This window comes from Phycodurus eques, chromosome 8 (genome assembly GCF_024500275.1).
Source record: "Phycodurus eques isolate BA_2022a chromosome 8, UOR_Pequ_1.1, whole genome shotgun sequence".
NCBI classification, from domain to species: Eukaryota; Metazoa; Chordata; class Actinopteri; order Syngnathiformes; family Syngnathidae; genus Phycodurus; species Phycodurus eques.
In genome coordinates this window covers 20972370-20991144 of record NC_084532.1, presented here as the reverse complement: position 1 = coordinate 20991144, position 18775 = coordinate 20972370, and the positions used below count along the sequence as shown (strand labels likewise).

General features: G+C 42.6%; 1 protein-coding gene and 3 non-coding genes across 4 annotated transcripts in view; all 4 read right to left on the bottom strand.

Moving 5' to 3' along the window:
• unc13a (unc-13 homolog A (C. elegans)) overlaps positions 1-18775 on the bottom strand; it is a 109512-nt gene that overhangs the window by 5828 nt on the left and 84909 nt on the right. The window contains 5 exon segments of the mRNA XM_061683000.1: positions 3485-3541; positions 4806-4953; positions 6162-6242; positions 7372-7428; positions 12664-12787. Coding sequence (XP_061538984.1) covers positions 3485-3541; positions 4806-4953; positions 6162-6242; positions 7372-7428; positions 12664-12787 — 467 coding nt within the window.
• Positions 16814-16885, bottom strand: trnaq-cug (transfer RNA glutamine (anticodon CUG)). Its single transcript has one exon. It is a non-coding gene; the product is annotated as a tRNA-Gln (tRNA).
• trnaq-uug (transfer RNA glutamine (anticodon UUG)) lies at positions 18006-18077 on the bottom strand. Its single transcript has one exon. It is a non-coding gene; the product is annotated as a tRNA-Gln (tRNA).
• On the bottom strand, positions 18572-18643 carry trnaq-uug (transfer RNA glutamine (anticodon UUG)). Its single transcript has one exon. It is a non-coding gene; the product is annotated as a tRNA-Gln (tRNA).

The window sequence follows — 18775 nt, the reverse complement described above, 5'->3', positions numbered from 1 at the left end:
ACCTACTAAATGTGATTCACTTTAAGTTAATTTAATCATGTCTGTTCCAATACTTTTGCTCACTTGAAATGTGGGTGGCTTCAAACAAAAGGTGCTCTATCCTGAGTTGTTTAACACATCTAGATGTAAATACCATGAAATAAAAGCTGGAATTCTGAACTTTTGTCTCATATTCATCTTTTGATCTGAAACCCAAATGTCTTCAGTATACAACAAAAACATAGGAATTGACCTTGCCGTTCCAATCCTTTTGGAGAGGACTGCAGCTCGCCCCCAGTCAAGAGGAAGTGCAACTTTTTGATATTCAAGGGTGTCATTGTATTAATCGCTGTGCTTGTGTGAGGTTTCTACGGGTACATGGGCTGTCTCTCACATTAAAAAAAACATGCATGTTAGGTCAGTTGGAGACTCTAAATTGTCCATAGATGTATATGTCTATATGTGCCCTGCGATTGCCTGGCGACCAGTCCAGGATGTCCCCAGCCTCTCACCCAGTCAGACGTGATAGGCTCTATCTCACCCGCGACCTTAATGAGCACAAAAGAATGGTTGGACACAAGCAGGCGATCGAGTGGGATCCGGCCATCGATAGAAAAACTGTGGACGTCCCTGTTCTACACCAAGATGACCTATTACGACAACACTAAATCTGGCAAGGGATGACAGACAATTCAATCTCCCATGTTTCAGAGTGGCATCGACATTGCGTCGTACTTCCGACCTGCAAACAATTCCAGCAGGATATGGCGACAGATGGATATTAATTTGCAATGTTTTAATGTGTCTTCACTGTGTCAACAGCAGCAGCCTGCGCGTGTGTATGTGTTTGTTTTTTCAGCCGGCCGCCCACGATACAAGGTGTCGGAGGGAGTTAGACGGCAGTGTTCCTGGCATGTTCCCAGCGTTCGCCTCTCGTCGACTATCCAGGAAGGATTATTGGATTGTCACTCTCGCTGCCAACTTCCAACAGACCAAAGAGAGCAGCAGGAGTCCATCTGGACCGCTCTACTCGAGGGAGAGTGTTCATAAGAGATCAGAAAGAAACTTTTCTGACTATGTACAGCTAAATGAGGGGCTTAGTTTAAGAATTTTCAATGATCGAAGTCCTGTTTTTGTAGTAATTCTTAAAAATAAATTACAGGTTTATGGCCATAATTACCCTAAATTGACCACTTAAGAAAAAAAAAAAAAAGCTTTCAGTGTCTTTCCAGGCGTCTGCTCTTAACTTTTTTTTGTGGATCTAACTCACTACAGACACACCTACCAAATTTCATCTTGATAAGTGAAACTGGCTTTGGGGGCTGAATTGTTTAAATATCAATGAATGAGGCACGGTGGGCGACTGGTTCGAGCGTCAGCCTCACAGCTCTGAGGACCGGGGTTCAATCCCCGGCCCCGCCTGTGTGGAGTTTCATGTTCTGCCCGTGCCTGCGTGGCTTTTCAAAACTTTAAATTGCCCGTAGGTGAATGTGAGTGCGAATGGTTGTTTGTTTGTATGTGCCCTGCGATTGGCTGGCAACCAGTTCAGGATCTACCCCGCCTCCTGCCCGATGATAGCTGGGATAGGCTCCAGCACGCCCGCGACCCTAGTGAGGAGAAGCGGCTCAGAAAATGGATGGATGGATGAGTCATGGTGTTCCACAAGGGTTACTTCCAAGACTTCTTGCTCTCCTATGCCAATGACTTGAAAACCTTTTTAGTTGCCATTAAATGTGTAAAATGTCAACAAAACCATGTTCCCTAAGGTTTCATTCAGACTTATATTATTATACAGTCAGCAAGTAGTTTTAGCTATCACCAAATTAGTGCAGTTCAACAAACTAAAGTAGTATTTTACTTGATATAATATACATTTACCTGACTAAAAGACACCCAAAATGATACAGTTTTGAGTTGTAAACTGCCCCTTAAATTTTAATTCATGGACAACATTATTCAATCTCAATCCAGACTGTCCCATGAAATGTGTCTGGTAGATTAATTATCATCCAGTATACTTTGACCTCTTGGCATCTTCCAGTAATAAAATAACACCTAGTCTCCATATCTTTTGCTCGTCTTTTTTAAACCGAGACCTCTTAACAGTACTGTATCTGCGTCAAACCATTGTGCGTGGTTGAGAACAAGTGAAATCTTTTTACATCGATCCAAAGCGACAGAAACCAGATCACCTGACCCGAGGGGCTGCTAGTGATTGGCTCAGCCCGCACAGCGAGGGGGAGATGAGTAGAGCGTCCTCCCCTCATCCCTGCCGTAAGGAGGGTCACGACGCTGCATGTGATGGTGTCAGTGTGAGGGCAGGCAAGGACGAGGAGCCACCCCCCAGACAAAATTAGCCATCGTCATATTCGTAACGAGCCAGTGGCAGGAAAAGGGTCAATACGCTGTGCTTGTCCTTCAGCAAACTTGGAGACATATGACAATTTTTCTACCAATTAAAATTTCCAAATAAAACATCTGTGACATACATCGGTTAAAAGACCCCAAGGATCAAGAATGACGGCACACTTCTGAGCCTGTTGGGGGACTGTCCTGTCTGATGCAAATGAGACACTGCTCACCTTGCCCCTTCTTTTTGTATGTTGCCACGTAGGTAATCATAGTGTACCAGTGACTGCTACCATGTCACATTAAAAATGTTTTTATGTGGCGATTAGAAGAAGCTAACGCTGATTATGCTGTGCATCCAACAACATTGCAGCTCTGCTTAGCATTTGTCTTGACTTCGCTCGTGAGAACAGAAAATGCAGAGCTTCAGCTGCAAAATCATGGGTGGAAAAACTCGAAATGAGGGTGTTATTATTTAAATGAATCCGACTATGATGTAACAGTAGTGCCAAAATCTGAACAGCTTGCCTAAAGACACATTTTCCGACATATGAAGCTCACATTACATTCACTTGGTTGTGTAATTTCATGAATGATTCGTGGGCAGACACTCAACAGACCCCAAGATGTGTACACAAGTAATTAAAAGAGTCACTTTTCCACAATACGTCCTCTTTAAAGGATGGGTTGTCACACAAACACACTCGCACCGCTCCGTCATTTCCACTCGCCCACGTGCACATACTCTCCCTCGGGCATCTCATGATGACGTCATGCTGCATCTGGTCTCCTCCATACTTTGATGCATTGCTATTGTTGCTGTCTGATGTCTGCGCATCATGCGTTAGTGTCTGCTCATACATACCGCGTGGGTATGTATTCAATACAGCTCCATCCATACAGACATCAGCGCGTACGTCACATGCATGAATGCATAAATGTTGTCAACGCTCGTGTCAGTGCCATCAAAACGACGGTGTAAGGCCGATGTAGGAAAAGAGGGGGGGCGGGGGGGGGGGGGTAAGTGTATTCAGCCTACGCAGGCAGTGGGGAGTTTGGAGATACATGGAGGTGCAGGGGAAATAGGGAATAGAGAGTTGGACTCTTTCTGGTAGTCCTGGATGGCTCAAGACTTTTCAGCCTGGGAGCAACATACCCTTCTCTGGGTAAACATCCTCACTAGCGGTGAACCGCACCCCCTTGCCGCCGAACACTGTCCCACAGAATTGGGGGCGGGCGGAAGGAGGGTGTGCACAGAGAAAGGAGAAAAAAATATATTAAAAACATTGACAGGTGCTTTAAAAGTGGGACTACTGTAATATATAAAGCCGTTGTGGGCCATACATTTTGTAGCTGGGCCTTCAGTGAGGACTTAACCGACTTCATCCACCTCTTAACACATTCACTGCCATTGACGGCTTTAGAAGTCAAATATCCATGTTAACTGGGAACGCTGGCAGTGAATTAGTTAATAACTTTACTATGTTATCACAATTATAGAAACCATCAACACAATCCAAAAACGCAATATAACAGCACACAACTGTGCCACGTATATAATCTGGAGCAGTTCAGAATCAATATTTATCGAATTACATGACATGTAAGTGGTACAGAAAAAGGATGGCCGGATAATCTGAATACATGATCTGAATACATACACGTGCTAATGCTACAGATGTATTTTGCTTGTAAACCTTAGCTTGCCCTGACCAATCAGAAGATGAAAAAATGCTGATGTTGTTTTGGGCCACCTAGCTGGCCATCTGAGGTAAATTTGAAAACTGATTGGTTAAAGAACGCGCTTCCATTGCTAATATGATTTAAATTACATAGGCTAACACTACTGATTCTGAAAGTCCTGGGCAGGTGAGATTAACATGGCAGCACATAGTCAAAATGACATACACTTACTGACAAACACTACGAAATAAAGGGATTATAATGTTGTGAATAAATTAATAGTTTAATCAAATAAATATTATAATTGACAATTACATTTGTAAATGTAGGTCAGTGCTTCTGATAGTGTTCACATCAGCAGAGAGGGCCTTGCTGTAGCTCAAAAAGGTGATACAGCTGTAAAAACAAATCTTACCACTCCTCCACTTAAAAAGTTTTTCCAGCAGAGGTGCTCATGGACAAGACAGCTGTTATGTGGCTGCCTGACAGTCAAATAAATGGAGGCTTAACAAATGACAAGGTGAAGGGTGGACGTTTGTTCTTTTCATTGCAAACAGCAGTTGGACTCTGTGAAAGAAATCCTCTGCGTTTCCGGAGGCAGCGCAGGCTACCATGAGACTCAGCATTTCAGACTATTTGTCTCCTGCAGCTTGTGTTGCAGAGCATACGTATTTTTAGAATACAGCACACTGCATTTGGGGAAACACTAGAATGACACCTCAAAGAGTAATGCTGGAACCGCTATAGACCAGAAAATTAACTTAGAAGGGGGGGGGGAGGCAATTTAAATTTACCTTGTGCATTCTGCGACTGGACAAAGGTCTTAACAAGTTTGTCTGTGGCCTGCGTGTAGAGGGACAGGGCGTAGTGGAGGGACAGCAGGTCGGGACTCTTCTCCAGGAATGTCTTCTTCAGACCAACGCCACCAGCGTGGAAATATTGCTGAAAAAAATAAAAAGCCGGGCAACAGCTGTTAAACAATTAAGAAGAACCACATTATCCATATACTGTACATATACATAAATGGCTCTACAGCTGTATTTTCACACTTCTTGCTCAACAAAGAGGGTTCTTTGAAAGTTGTTTTGACTACAATTGAAGCATTGATGATTATGTGTACACTGGAACTTCCAAAGTTAAACACCTAGGGCCAGATTTACTACGATCCCAAATAGCAGGCTCTAAATTGCGTGTCCACTCAAATAGTGTTGGTGGCTGTGTTATGCGTAATCTTCTAAGATTGTGGTGCAATTGGCAACATTTGCAAAACTGTTGGAGACCGCTCCTTAAATAGGTCACATGGTTTTCACCATGAAAAATTGGGAGACCACCTCAAGTGCAAAAATGAAGTTTGAAGTGCTGGAATTGGAAGTGTTGCTGGAAGAGGCTAACTAACTCTGGCTATTTCGCCACAACCTTTGTTCTGACCTTTTGAGTCACACAGAGCTTCCACATTCAAAGAATGTTTGTGCTTATGATTGTAGTATATAAATTCCCTGTCTGAGGGGTAACAAGTTGGGAGTGCAGTCTATCGCTTTGGGAGGTCGGCAACTGAATAAAAGCCATGTTTTGTTTGATTTTACTAATCCCAAAGGGCATGGCAATGGGATGTATCCTTAACACTTGGGACAGCACAACCAAATCCTGCTGTTTCTTTCTTGGAAAGATGTGGTAAAACTGCTTAGAGCAAATGCCAGGAAGTTCAGTGTACAAGGTCTTCTGACTAACATGGCAGCTGTGCCACACTTATACTGAATATTGAGCTGCTTCGTGATGACAAACACATTTGCTTCCAGTTCCTTGGAACAAGACATTCAAAATAACCTTCGACAGTGAGCCACATGCTGCTTCACCATGTCTAAAGACAAAGATCATCACATTTAGGCATTTTCACTGTATTTAAACCCTGTCTCAAGTTTCTAATATTTCATATTTGTAGCACTGATACCAGTAAATCCGTCCATGTGCATTCCAAATTGGATTTTAATAGCTGTCTTGAACTCATCTTCGATTTAATTGGTCTGACTGTAACTGCTTGTGTGACTTTAATGTGTTATTTCTGTTCTGCATTTAGGTTGATTTATGGCAATTACAGCTGAAATCTCAAAGGACCTACGACAATGTAATAACAAAAGAGTCTGTATTCCTACCTTGATGGTGTCCAGGGCTAGTTCTATGACTGCACACTGCTTGGGCGTGAGAGCTTTGGCCTCCTCGCGAACCATGTGCTCCTGAACAGGAAGTAGCGCGATTAGGGTCAATCTTGAACTACTACAAAACAAAGAAAAGACTTTTCGCTCAGCTTTTACCCCTGCAGCAAGATGCAGCCTTTTTGCTGATTTTCCCAATCCCGGAAGCGTCACGTTGTTGTCTTTTGTTCGCTTTTTTTTTAAACTCACCCAAATCATATTTACGGTTCAATAATTTTTCTATGAGCTCCGTGTCAAAGTGTTAACTGTTCACGGTTTGAAAAACATCTGCACACATTCGGATTAGTATTCAGATCTGCTCTGCTCAAGCCCACACGCCCTCATCATGCTGAAAATGCAACATAATATTTCTGTTGTGGATATTTTCTTGCAGCACGAGCAGTATTGTAGCTTCTGTTTGGCGGGATTATTTCCTCAAGTAAATTTGGCAGTCTCTCGTATTTATGTATTCTGCCGTTCCCCGAACATGCAGTGTTGAGCTCGTCAGATAGCTGGCTGTTCTCCAAATGAGAGGCAAAGTGTTCATGCTTCAAGCTTTGTATTCATCATAAAGGTTAGATGTGAGTACTTGTGAACACAGCGTCACTGTCATCATTACTAGCCGAACATAAGTCTGCTAGCTTAATGCTAACATACAATGGGAAATCAATTGATAAGCTAATGTAAATGACCACTATTGCGCTCATTTTAAACCATCAAACTGTCATGTTAGCATAAACACTACAGTAATACATGCAAATGCTCATCCAACAATGTGCATATTATTATATTATTATTATGCATCTATTCTCACCGCTCAGTGGAAACAATAAGAACTGCTGGAGTTTGGCTTTAGATTAGTTTACTGACTGTCTACTTCTTCTTGACATTAATCAACTCAACCTGTGTCACACTAATGCAAGGGTGTCAAACGCTTTTTTGTCACGGGCCACATCGTAGTTATGGGCCACCAGTTTGACACCTGTGCACTAATGCCAGACCATAGGCTAAGTTGTGCACACCAGAGGGGGCGGCACAGTATGTGTCCAATAATAGGTCTGTCTTAGAAATCATTCAGTGGCTGCGGCTAATACAACAATGCGCACCATAGACTGAATTCTATTTTATTTAGATATGGGGGAATCATCGCAAAGAAAACGTTTGATGATACCTTCAGCTTGGACAGCTGACCCAGCTCCTTGGCAGCGTTAAAGATGAGTTGAGTGCCCTGCAGGAAGACACAGAAAGAAGGAAGGAGAAAGGAAAGAGGACAATTGTTATGATGTGAGTCTTTATTGTGACTGATCATGATAAAAGTGCAGTGCAAGGCAGCGTTACACAGAAGACAGCGACATACATGAACAGTCACCGCTTTAGAAAATTTCAGGCAAATAATTTTTTCCCCCCATGTTCCAAAGCACTCAGCTGCACACACATACATACACACACAGTGAGTACAGACACGCACACACATACAGAACTAGCTGCTTAACAATAGTGTGGCGCAGGTACAATCGGCATTTCGTGAAAGTCCATCTTCATCCTGCTGTGTGACTAAATCACTATGTGCGCCTCGATATACAGTTTGGACAATGCCAGAGTTATGATTATGGCTTGATACACTACCACAATGGATCTAAAACACTTGAGAAAATAATAGCACCTGCCACCGGGACACACGAAAATCAATCAAGAGCCTGTGCTGTGAAATGCACTAGTCTGCGATTTTAGGTTAAAGGTGCATTTTTTTTTTTTTGCCAGATTGTTCGCTATTCTCCCGTGAAAGACTCTCCAGCAGCTTTCTGCAGATTGATCTTCTTGATCTGCCCCTGGACTTCCTGCCTCATCGTTATGTCTACTGACCCGTTTCTTACTGGACTTGTTGCAGTTTTCATTAAAAGTCAATCCCAACTGGATCTGTGTTCCCATGTACTGCATTTGGGTTCCACACACGCCAGTGTCACAAATTTGTCTCGCTAGTGGCACTCGTTATTAACAATTATTTAAGTACTTTAGAGCCCCTGGAAATATACATGTATTCCACATGAAATCTCTGTAAAAATATGGTAAATGTCATATTTTGTTAAACCATTTAAACCTGAAAGCCTACACTTCAATCACATCTGGATTGTTTTATTGCAAATCTACTGTGGTAGCGTGTCAAGGAAATAAAATTGACCTAACTGTACGTCAATGAAGTGCAGCAGGGGGTTTGCAGGCAGTTACCATCTAATAAGGCCCATTTCAAGGTTTATAAACACAGGAGTTGTGTGAAAACATAAGGAAGCGTGGGAAAAACAAAATCTATATTTCCACGACTTTGTTTCAGTGGGAAGCTGAGGGAGATTGACAAAGACACGGAGGAGAGAGAGACGAGACACATCTGAAGGGGTTTAGTCCTTACGTCGCTGTGAGAAGCGCTCTTCAGCCTCCCCTGGAAAGAGAGCACGAGGTTAATACATGGAGCACTCGCCAGTTGCTGCACTCAGAAGCAAGATGAGCCCACATTTTGGGACGTCGTCAATAGAAGAATCGGCACCTCCTTTTATTTAGCATGCTCTCCAAAGCGAACACTGCAATTTACTTTATAAAAAGAATATACTTGGCATACGAGGAAAGAACATGCAAAATGACTGGATTTGTATAGTATTTAATGCTATGATGTATATGCATAGTTCAATGTAACTGTAATGGAATGTGTAATTACCAAATTTTCATTGACTTCCTTTGTATGTATGTTTATGTGTCTTAACAAAACATAATAAAGTACTTCTTAGCGATGCTCTTTAGTGGCTTGTATCAATGGGCATTTACATGTGATGTGCTTTATGGCTATATTTGTTTAAACTCAAGTTCTATGGTTTTCCAATAACATGTCACCAACTTTTATCCATCTCTAGGGTAAACTAAGGGGGACAGCATAGTGCAGGTCCCATCAAGATTTTAACATAGATCACTGGATTTAGACAAAGTGCTATTACACCCTTGAACCACATCAAATCATGAGGGAGGGGCACGTGATTTCTATAGAGAAAAAGGTTTTACGAGGCATAATGGCTTATCCTGCCTAAACGGCCTGCAGACTAAATTCAAACACGAAGCAAAAGTATGTGTCTCGTGACGTTTGAGGGACCAGACATCATCTTTTCTTGTACTTGGCAGCAAGCGGCGGACCAATCCGAGCAAGTCCAACTTTTTTTTTTTCCCTAAACAGGCTGCAAGGTTAAATCAAAAACCGGAAGTAAGAGGAGTTATTTTTTTTTAACATGGATTGAGAGGCGGGAATTTTAAGATGAAAACTTTTGCATTAACATTTCACCTTTCACGTCAAGAAGGAGTATTTTGCTAATGGGAGACAGTTGAATAGTTCAGGTCTCATTGAGATTGGAACTCAGACCACTGGATTCAAAATGCTAACCATTTGCTAACCATTACACTGTGAACCCCACAACTCAGACACCAGGGGCAATTCATTAATAGGGAAGGTCACAACAGAGGATGTTTAGCCACGAATTTGGGGTTTTGAGCCATATTTCACACTGAATTGTTAATATTAACCAACTACATATATATTTAAAATATTTTGATTACCTACCCTCAGTACCACCTTTATGTCATTACCTCGACTTGTAAGGGTATTACGAGCATTTCTGACCAACATATTAAAAGCATCATTTTGAACCAAAGCCACTGCTTGACAATGTCTTGTGCTGTACATTAGAACCCACTGTGGTTATAAAGCAATACTGTTCAGACAAGAACCATCTTTACAGTAATCCTGGTGAACAACAGAACATGAGACCAAATCAGGACAGACCAACATGAAAGGTCTGCAGAGAGACAAACAGCACAGTACAGCATCGTACAGTTTCACTGGGAGAAGACTGCAGTGTTGAAAGAGATCAGATGCAAGCAACAAACCCACAGTGGGGGAGTTTTAGGGGGGCAACACTTCAAACAGGTGAGAAAGGTGTGAAAGGAAAGGTGGCAGACATCCGAGGGATCCGACTGACCCTCGCTTTGGGGTCCCGGTGCATGAGAAGAAACAAGGCAACACCAGGCACAAGCGAGGCGTGCCACTTCCTGTTTGAGTGGCGGGCTCAGGAAGAGGAGACAGAAGAAGGAGAGCACTGATTGGTTGAGATTTTTTTTTTTTTTTTGGAGAAGGGTCAGGGGGCCTATCACAACCAGAAATGCACCATGCGACTGTCTTGTCAAAAGACAAAGTAGAAGGACGGAAGAGAAGAAGAGATGAACAGTGTTAATTTTTCTTTTATTTAAATTTGGTAAAATGCTGACTTGTGTGCAGTTAAATGTGTGTGTGTGTGTATATTTAAAGTAAAAAAAAATTTATTTTACAATAATAGCAAGTAAAAGAATAAAATCACAGTGTAATGCATTATTAAAGTTACCTCTCTATGATTTTCATACTGTAAAAGAAACTCTCTTTTGTCATGATTATGATCTATTTTCCTTGTCACCATTGCTTTTTTTTTATTAACACTGGAAGAAAAGAGAGGACGCAAGAGAGGCTAGTGAGATGCAGGGTGGGTGGGGGCAAAAAAAAACAAACAAACAGGGGGAGATCGCAGCCACATATAGCAAGAAGAAACCAACCACCGCAGACGGACAGACAGACAGACACGCAGGAGTGCTTTACTTACAATCATCTGTGGAGGGAGAGCGGTGGGAGCAGGATGTAATAGTAATCACAACAACCAGAAAGAAGGGTCAGTCAAGCTGCAAAGAGCCCCACATCAGTCACAGAAAATACCCCCACAAGTCCTGGAGGGAACCAATTGACTCCTGTCTTAACATCTGGATGAGGAACCATCATAAGTGTGGAAGACTTTAATACAACTTACTTTGTAACCAATTATTTTTAACAGTGATATGAGGCTCTTCAAATGATAACCAAACACAGATAGAGCACACGTATATAAAATAAAACAAAACAACAGGCTGCTTTCCAAAATGTATGCTACTTTTTTTTTTTTTGGAGGAGGGCCACATCCTTTAGGATAAGAATGGCTGACATAGTGGAGAGCAGACCTGAGCTGGTATGCAAATGATAAGATGCACTCCTTTAGTGTGGAATGTGGAATATAATGTGTGTGTATGAGTGTGGGTTGATTGTTGTCTATACCGTTTGTTAATCAGAGGGTCAGAGCCATCTTGAATTGCACACTCAAGGCGCCTTTGTGTTCTTCCTTTACACACATTCCTCCCCCATCTTCCTTTCTTGTCATGCCAACTTAACGGCTAGTGCGTGTGCATGTGTGTGTGCGTGCCGCTTTACTTCCTGTGAAAGCAGGCATTTTCACGCCTTCATTTATGTCACTGTTCTGTATAAATGGCACTGACACAGAATGGTGGTAAAGAATGTTCTGCATTTGGAGCTACAGTGAACCCACCCCCATCCTGGGGATTTTTTCCAGACCTACCCACAATATTTGAAAATGTACAAGTAGTTTTACCCCCCCACACACACATGTTTAAAAACCTTTAAACTTATTAAAACACACCCTTTAAACACATTGTAAATGTATTTGTACACCCCCCTAAAAAAGCATAAAATATATACAAAATATGCCGTTTGTGCCGTTAAGAGGCGGGACCAGGTGGAGTGCTGTGTGATGTCGGAGAGTCTGTGCGTGAGTCTCTGGTTGTGAGCTGAGGCTGACAGCAGCTCTTGCATGTGTGTGCTCATTGTTTTTATGTGTTTCACTAAATGTCTGGAAAGTGCATTGGTGACCGAGGCTCTCCTTTGCCACATGCAAAGGCATATTGTAAGTTCCCCATGGGAGTGTGGGAGTCAGAAACTGAGGGCGAGTTGGAGGAATTAGTTTTTGTCTTTTTTCACCTGTTTTGTGTGTTGCTTTTTATGTATGATATAAATAAAGAATTGATTGATTTATTGATTGAAGCAAGTATACTGTAAAAAAAACAACAACGCAGATTTCTGCAACATAAGGAGGATTTCTGTGACAGATATATACGTTCCACATGGTGGGGGATGTGCTGCGATACAGCGGGGTAACACTGTAGTATCATAGCGGTAACAGAGGAAGGTATTCTACATTGCCGGGAAATGAGTGTTTTTTTTGAATAAATAACACTAAATACAAGAGATGGCAGCATTTCATTATCTGATTATTGTGTCGCTGTGTGGAGTCTGTGTCAAAGGCAAAGGTGGATGAATTCGGTTCAAATGTTATAAATATATAAATTATTATTACTGTTATAAATGATGTCTGTGACTTCTGTCTGTGCATGCGAGATAGGTTAGTTTAAACTTTCATGCTGACAAGGCAAAACAGTCCCTATGGATTTGCATTTGCATTTTCAATTGTATTTGGATTTGAATACTTGGGTTTGTACAGCCGTTTTGATGTACTCCTCCATCGTGGCTTCTTGTGCATGCCTATATGACCTATGCATTTCTAAACTGATGTGCACTTACCGTTTGATCAGTGAGCGGCGGCAGAACAATCGTCTTCTCCATGGTGTTCATCACAAGCTTCCACAGCTCCTTAAGCACACGCTTCAGCACCGTCTTCTCACAGATCTTGGCAAACAAAGTCAGGCTGAGGAGACAGGGTGGATGGGTTAGAAAATAATGATGAAAAATCGACAGGAAACACAATTCCAGGAGAATACCGCTGGAAATGTGACAATGCCCAACAGGGAGACAAAGTCCAGAGCCAGACCCATTACACCATGGAATCCACACACTAGAGATGGGAGGGGCATATGGTTTCACAGGGCTTTGCACAAAGCACGAATAATTTTACCCTAATCCAGGTAAATGATATAAGAGTAAAGTTTTCACTGAGATTTGAACTCAGATTGCTGGAGTCAAGAGTCCTAACCATTACACCGTGGAAGCCTCATGACAAATGTGGGAGGGGCATATGATTTCATAGGGCTTTACACAATGCACGAAAGTGACTGATATGATTTCATCGGGCGGGGAACAAACTGCAATACCTTCAACCTTGTCCAGGTCACACCGAAAGTTGAACTCAGATCACTGAATTCTAAACTCAGAGTGCTAACCATTACACCATGGAACCTTTAAAAGAGGAAATGTGACAATGCCCAACAGGGAGCTTTGGCTCAGGAGGTGGAAAGGTTCTATTGTCACAGGAAGCTTATTGTGTTGTCTCTGTTCAAGTGTACTAGATCAGGATATTGCGACATAGAATTGTCCTGATTCCAAGACCACTCTCATCAGTGTGGATGTTTGATGAAATTTTGCAGACTGCTAAGAGTGGTCAAATTTGTTTTTAGACTTGGTGAAGAAACCTGTCCTTGCGCAACCATATTCTCAATAAGTGAAAGACCTGGTCAGGTCCCACAAGTCTTGAACCCTGATTCAGAGTGCTAACATTACAAATGGAAACCACTCATACGCTGCGTAAAAGGCTTCACGGTGGGCTGGATTGGGGTAAATAGTTTGATAGCACACCGTAATAATAATTTAAAAAAATTCAAACCATGTGACGAAGGAGATTAGGAACCACACAGACGTAAACTGGGATCACTGCATTCAAAGTCTAGAGTGCTCTCTGATACACCGTGGAAACCTCACAACATATGTGGGAGGGGAATATTGTTTCATTGGGCGGCGCACAATGTACTGCAAAACTTTCAACCCTGTTCCAACTAACTAACAAAACAGTACAGGTCCAGCTGAGACTTAAACTCAGATCATTGGATTCAAAGTCCAGAGCCCTAACAATTACACCATGGAACCCTCACACCTGAGCTTGGAGGGCATATGGTTTCACAGGAGAGGGATATGATTTCATAGGGCTTTACACAAAGCACGAAATCTTCCAAGTAAGTGATATAAGAGTAGAGGTTCCACTGAGATTTGAATTCAGATCACTGGAGTGAGAGTCCAGAGTGATAAGCATGATACCATTGAACCCTCATGACTGATGTGGGAGGGGCACATAGTTTCATTGGGCAGCGCAGAACATACTGCAAGTACTTCAACCTTCAGAGCTCTAACCATCATGACGAAAGAGGGGTACATGAATTCATCGGGCAGGGTACAAAATACTTTCAACCCTGCTCCAAGTAACAGATATAAGAGTAGAGGTTCCACTGAAATTTGAACTCAGATCGCTGGAGTCAGAGTGCTAAGCATTACACCATAAAACCCTTGTGACAGCGGCTGGAGCGGCATATAGTTGCATAGGGTGGCACTTAAAAACTACAAACCCAATTAATGTATGTAACAGCGAGACTTGAAATAAGATCACTGGAAACAAAGTCCAGAGCCAGACCCATTACACCATGGAATCCACACACTAGAGATGGGAGGGGCATATGGTTTCACAGGGCTTTGCACAAAGCACGAATAATTTTACCCTAATCCAGGTAAATGATATAAGAGTAAAGTTTTCACTGAGATTTGAACTCAGATTGCTGGAGTCAAGAGTCCTAACCATTACACCGTGGAAGCCTCATGACAAATGTGGGAGGGGCATATGATTTCATAGGGCTTTACACAATGCACGAAAGTGACTGATATGATTTCATCGGGCGGGGAACAAACTGCAATACCTTCAACCTTGTCCAGGTCACACCGAAAGTTGAACTCAGATCACTGAATTCTAAACTCAGAGTGCTAACCATTACACCATGGAACCTTTAAAAGAGCTTGGGAGAGGCATATGATTTCATAGGGCGGCACAAAATGTACTAATTGAACTACCAGGTAATTGATAAAAGAGTACAGGTCCCACGGATCAGATAACTGGATTCAGTGCAGTGCTAACCATTACACCATGGGCCCCCCTTGACTAATGTGGGAGAGGCATATAGCTTAATAGGGCATCGCGAAACATACTGCAAATTAACCCTCAATCCTGAGCTCTAACCATGCCACCATCACGACAAAGGAGGGGTACATGATTTCATCGGGCGGGGCAGAAAATACTGCAAAACTTTGAACCCTATTCCAAGTAATTCACAAAATAGTATACATCCCACTGAGACCTGGACTCAGATTACAGGTTTCAAAACCCAGAGTGCTAACCATTACACGATTGAACCCTCAAAGACATTTGGGAGGGCCATATGATTTCAGAGGGCGGCACAAAATGTACTAAATTCAACTTCCAGGTAATTGATAAAAGAGTACAGGTTCCACAGACACTTGAACTCAGACCACTGGATTCAGAGTGCTAACACCATGAAACCCTCAAACCTATTTGGGAAGGGCATATGATTTCATAGGGCAATGCAGCCCGATGGGGACACAAGCGCGGATAAATGCAGAGGGTTGCGCCGAGAAGAGCATCCGGCTTAAAACAAATATGAGCGTTCATCCAAAAAATTCCATACCAGATCAGGTGTGGACCGGGTTAACGTCCGCCACCGGCGCCATCAGCCTGCAGGGTGCTGGTGGAAATTCAGCTACTGTACATGTGCAGAGAAAGGAGTGGTGGTACACTCGCCTGGCTTTGGTGCAGGCAGTGTGGGTCCAGTTCCCACTCAGTGACGGTCTGAATGTGAGAGTGAATGGTTGTCTGTGTCTATATGTGCCCTGTGACTGGCAACCAGTTCAGAGTGTAGCCCGCCTTCCGCCCCAAAGTCAGCTGGGATAGGCTCCAGTGTCCCGCGACCCTAACCAGGATAAGCGGTGTTGAAAATGGATGGATGGATGGATGCAGGTACAAACGAGACTTGAAAAAAAGATCACTGGAAACAAAGTCCAGAGCACTAACCATTACACCCTCAAAGGAATTTGGGCGGGGCGTATGATTTAAAAGGGCTTTACACAAAGCACAAATAATATTGTGATAGTGACATCGTGTGATATAAAGGATTTCATCGGGTGGGGCACAACCTGCAATACTTTCAACCCTGTTCCGAGTTATTGACAAAATTTTGCAGGTCCCACTGAGACTTGAACTCAGATCACTGCATTCAAAGCACAGAGTGCTAACCATGACACCACAGGACCCTCATGACAAATACGGGATCATCGCGGATCATGCAAACCGAAGTCCTGAGCTCTAACCATGTCACCATCACGACAAAGGAGGGGTACATGATTTCATCGGGCCGGGTCAAAAAATACTGCAAAACCTTTAACCCTGTTCCAAGTAATTCACAAAATAGTATATGTCCCACTGAGATTGGAACTCAGATTACAGGATTCAAAACCCAGAGTGCTAACCATTACAGCATGGAACCCCTCAAAGGAGTTTGGGAGACACATTTGATTTCATAGGGCGGCACAAAATGTACTAATTTCAAATTCCAGGTAATTGATAAAAAAGTACAGGTCCCGTTGGGACTTGAACTGGGATCACTGGATTTAAAATGCAGAGTGCTACCCAATACACCATGGAACCCTCACACCAACAATGGAAGGGGCATATGGTATCACAGGGCTTTACAAAAAGCACCGCTTCCAAATAACTGAAAGAAGAGGAGAGGTTCCACTGACATCTGAATTCAGATTGCTGTCGTGAGAGTGCTAACCGTTGCGTCATTGAAACAACAACGATATTTGGGAGGGGCATATGATTTCATAGGGCGGCACACAATGTACAAAATACACTTTCCAAATAATTGAAATAAACATGCACAGGTTCCACTGAGACTCGAACTCAGATGACTGGATTCAGAGTCCAGAGTGCTTACCATAACACCATGGAACCCTCGAAGGAGTTTGTGAGAGGCATATGATTTGCTAGGGCTGCACATTACTGATATAACTGATAAATGACTTATTTGGGCAGGGTACAAACTGCAACACTTTTAACCATGTTCAGAGGAATTGATAGAGTTTTACAGGTCCCTCTGAGACTCGAACTCAGATCACTGGATTCAAAGCACAGTGTGCTAACCATGACACCCTCATGATTACTGTGTGAGGGGCATATAATTTCATAGGGCGGGGCACAACTGCAAACCCAAATTGACAAAACAGTACAGGTACCAGCGAGACTTGAACTCGGACCACAGAACTCGAAGTCTAGGGCTCGAACCATGCCACCATCACGACAAAGGAGGGGTACATGATTTCATCGGGCGTGGCACAAAATACTGCAATACTTTAAACCCTGTTCCAAGTAATTGAAACACGGCACAAATTGCAATATTTTCAACCCTGTTCCGAGGAATAGACAAATTTGTACAGGTCCCACAGCGACTTGAACACAGATCATTGGATTCAAGCCCAGAGTGCTAAACATTACACCATGGGACCCTCATGACTACTGCATATGGTATCACAGAGATTTAAAAAAGCACCGCTCTTCAAAATAAATGACAGAAGAGTAGAGGTTCCACTGAACTCAGACTGTTGGAATAAGAGTGCTAACCATTACACCATTGAAACCTCAAAGACATTTGGGAGGGGCCTATGATTTCATAGGGCAGCACACAATGTACAAAATACACTTTCAAAGTAATTGAAAAAAACAATTACAGGTTCCACTGAGACTTGAACTCATATTACGGGATTCAGAGTCCAGAGTGCTAACCATTACACCAAGGAACCATCACAATACTTTGTGAGAGGCATATGATTTCATAGGGCGGCACTAAATGTACTTTGTATGATTAAGTCGTACAGGTTTCACAGAGACTTGAACTAAGAAGATAACCATTCCACCATGAATCCCTCAAGCCTATTTGGGAGGGGCATTTGATTTCATTGGGCTTTCCACAAAGCAGAATTTTTTTTTTTCACGTGACTGATATAATTGACTTCATTGGGTTGGGTAAAAACTGCAATACTTTCAACCATGTCCCAAGTAATTGCTAAAGTTTTACAGGTCCCACCGAGACTCGAACTCAAGTCACTGGATTCAAAGCCCAGTGTGCTAACCATTACACCATGGAACCCTCACACCAACAATGGAAGGGGCATATAGTATCACATGTATTTACAAAAAGCACCTTCCAAAAAATGAGAGAAGAGGAGAGGTTCCACTGAACTCAGAATGCTGGAGTCAGAGTGCTAACCATTACACCATGGAACCCTTGCAGGAGTGTGTGAGATGCATATGATTTCATAGGGCTGTACAAAATGTACTAAAGGTAATTGATAAAGTCGTACAGGTTGAACCGAGACCTGAACTCAGGAGATAACCATTCCACCATGAAACCCTGACACCAACGATGGAAGGGGCATATGGTACCACAGGGATTTACAAAAAGCACCGCTCTTCCAAATAAATGACAGAACAGTAGAGGTTCCACTGAACTCAGACTGCTGTAGTCAGAGTGCTAACCATTAAACCATTGACACCTCAAATACATTTGGGAGGGGAATATGATTTCATCGGGCGGCACACAATACAAAATACACTTTCCAAGTAATTGAAAAAAACAAGCACAGGTTCCACTGAGACTTGAACTCAGAGCACTGGATCCAAACCCCAGTGTGCTAACCATTACACCATGGAACCCTCACACCACCAGTGGACGGGGCATATGGTATCAAATGTATTTACAAAAAGCACCGCTCTTCCAAATAAATGACAGAAGAGTCGAGGTTCAACTGAACTCAGTCTACTGGAGTGAGAGTGTTAACCATAAAA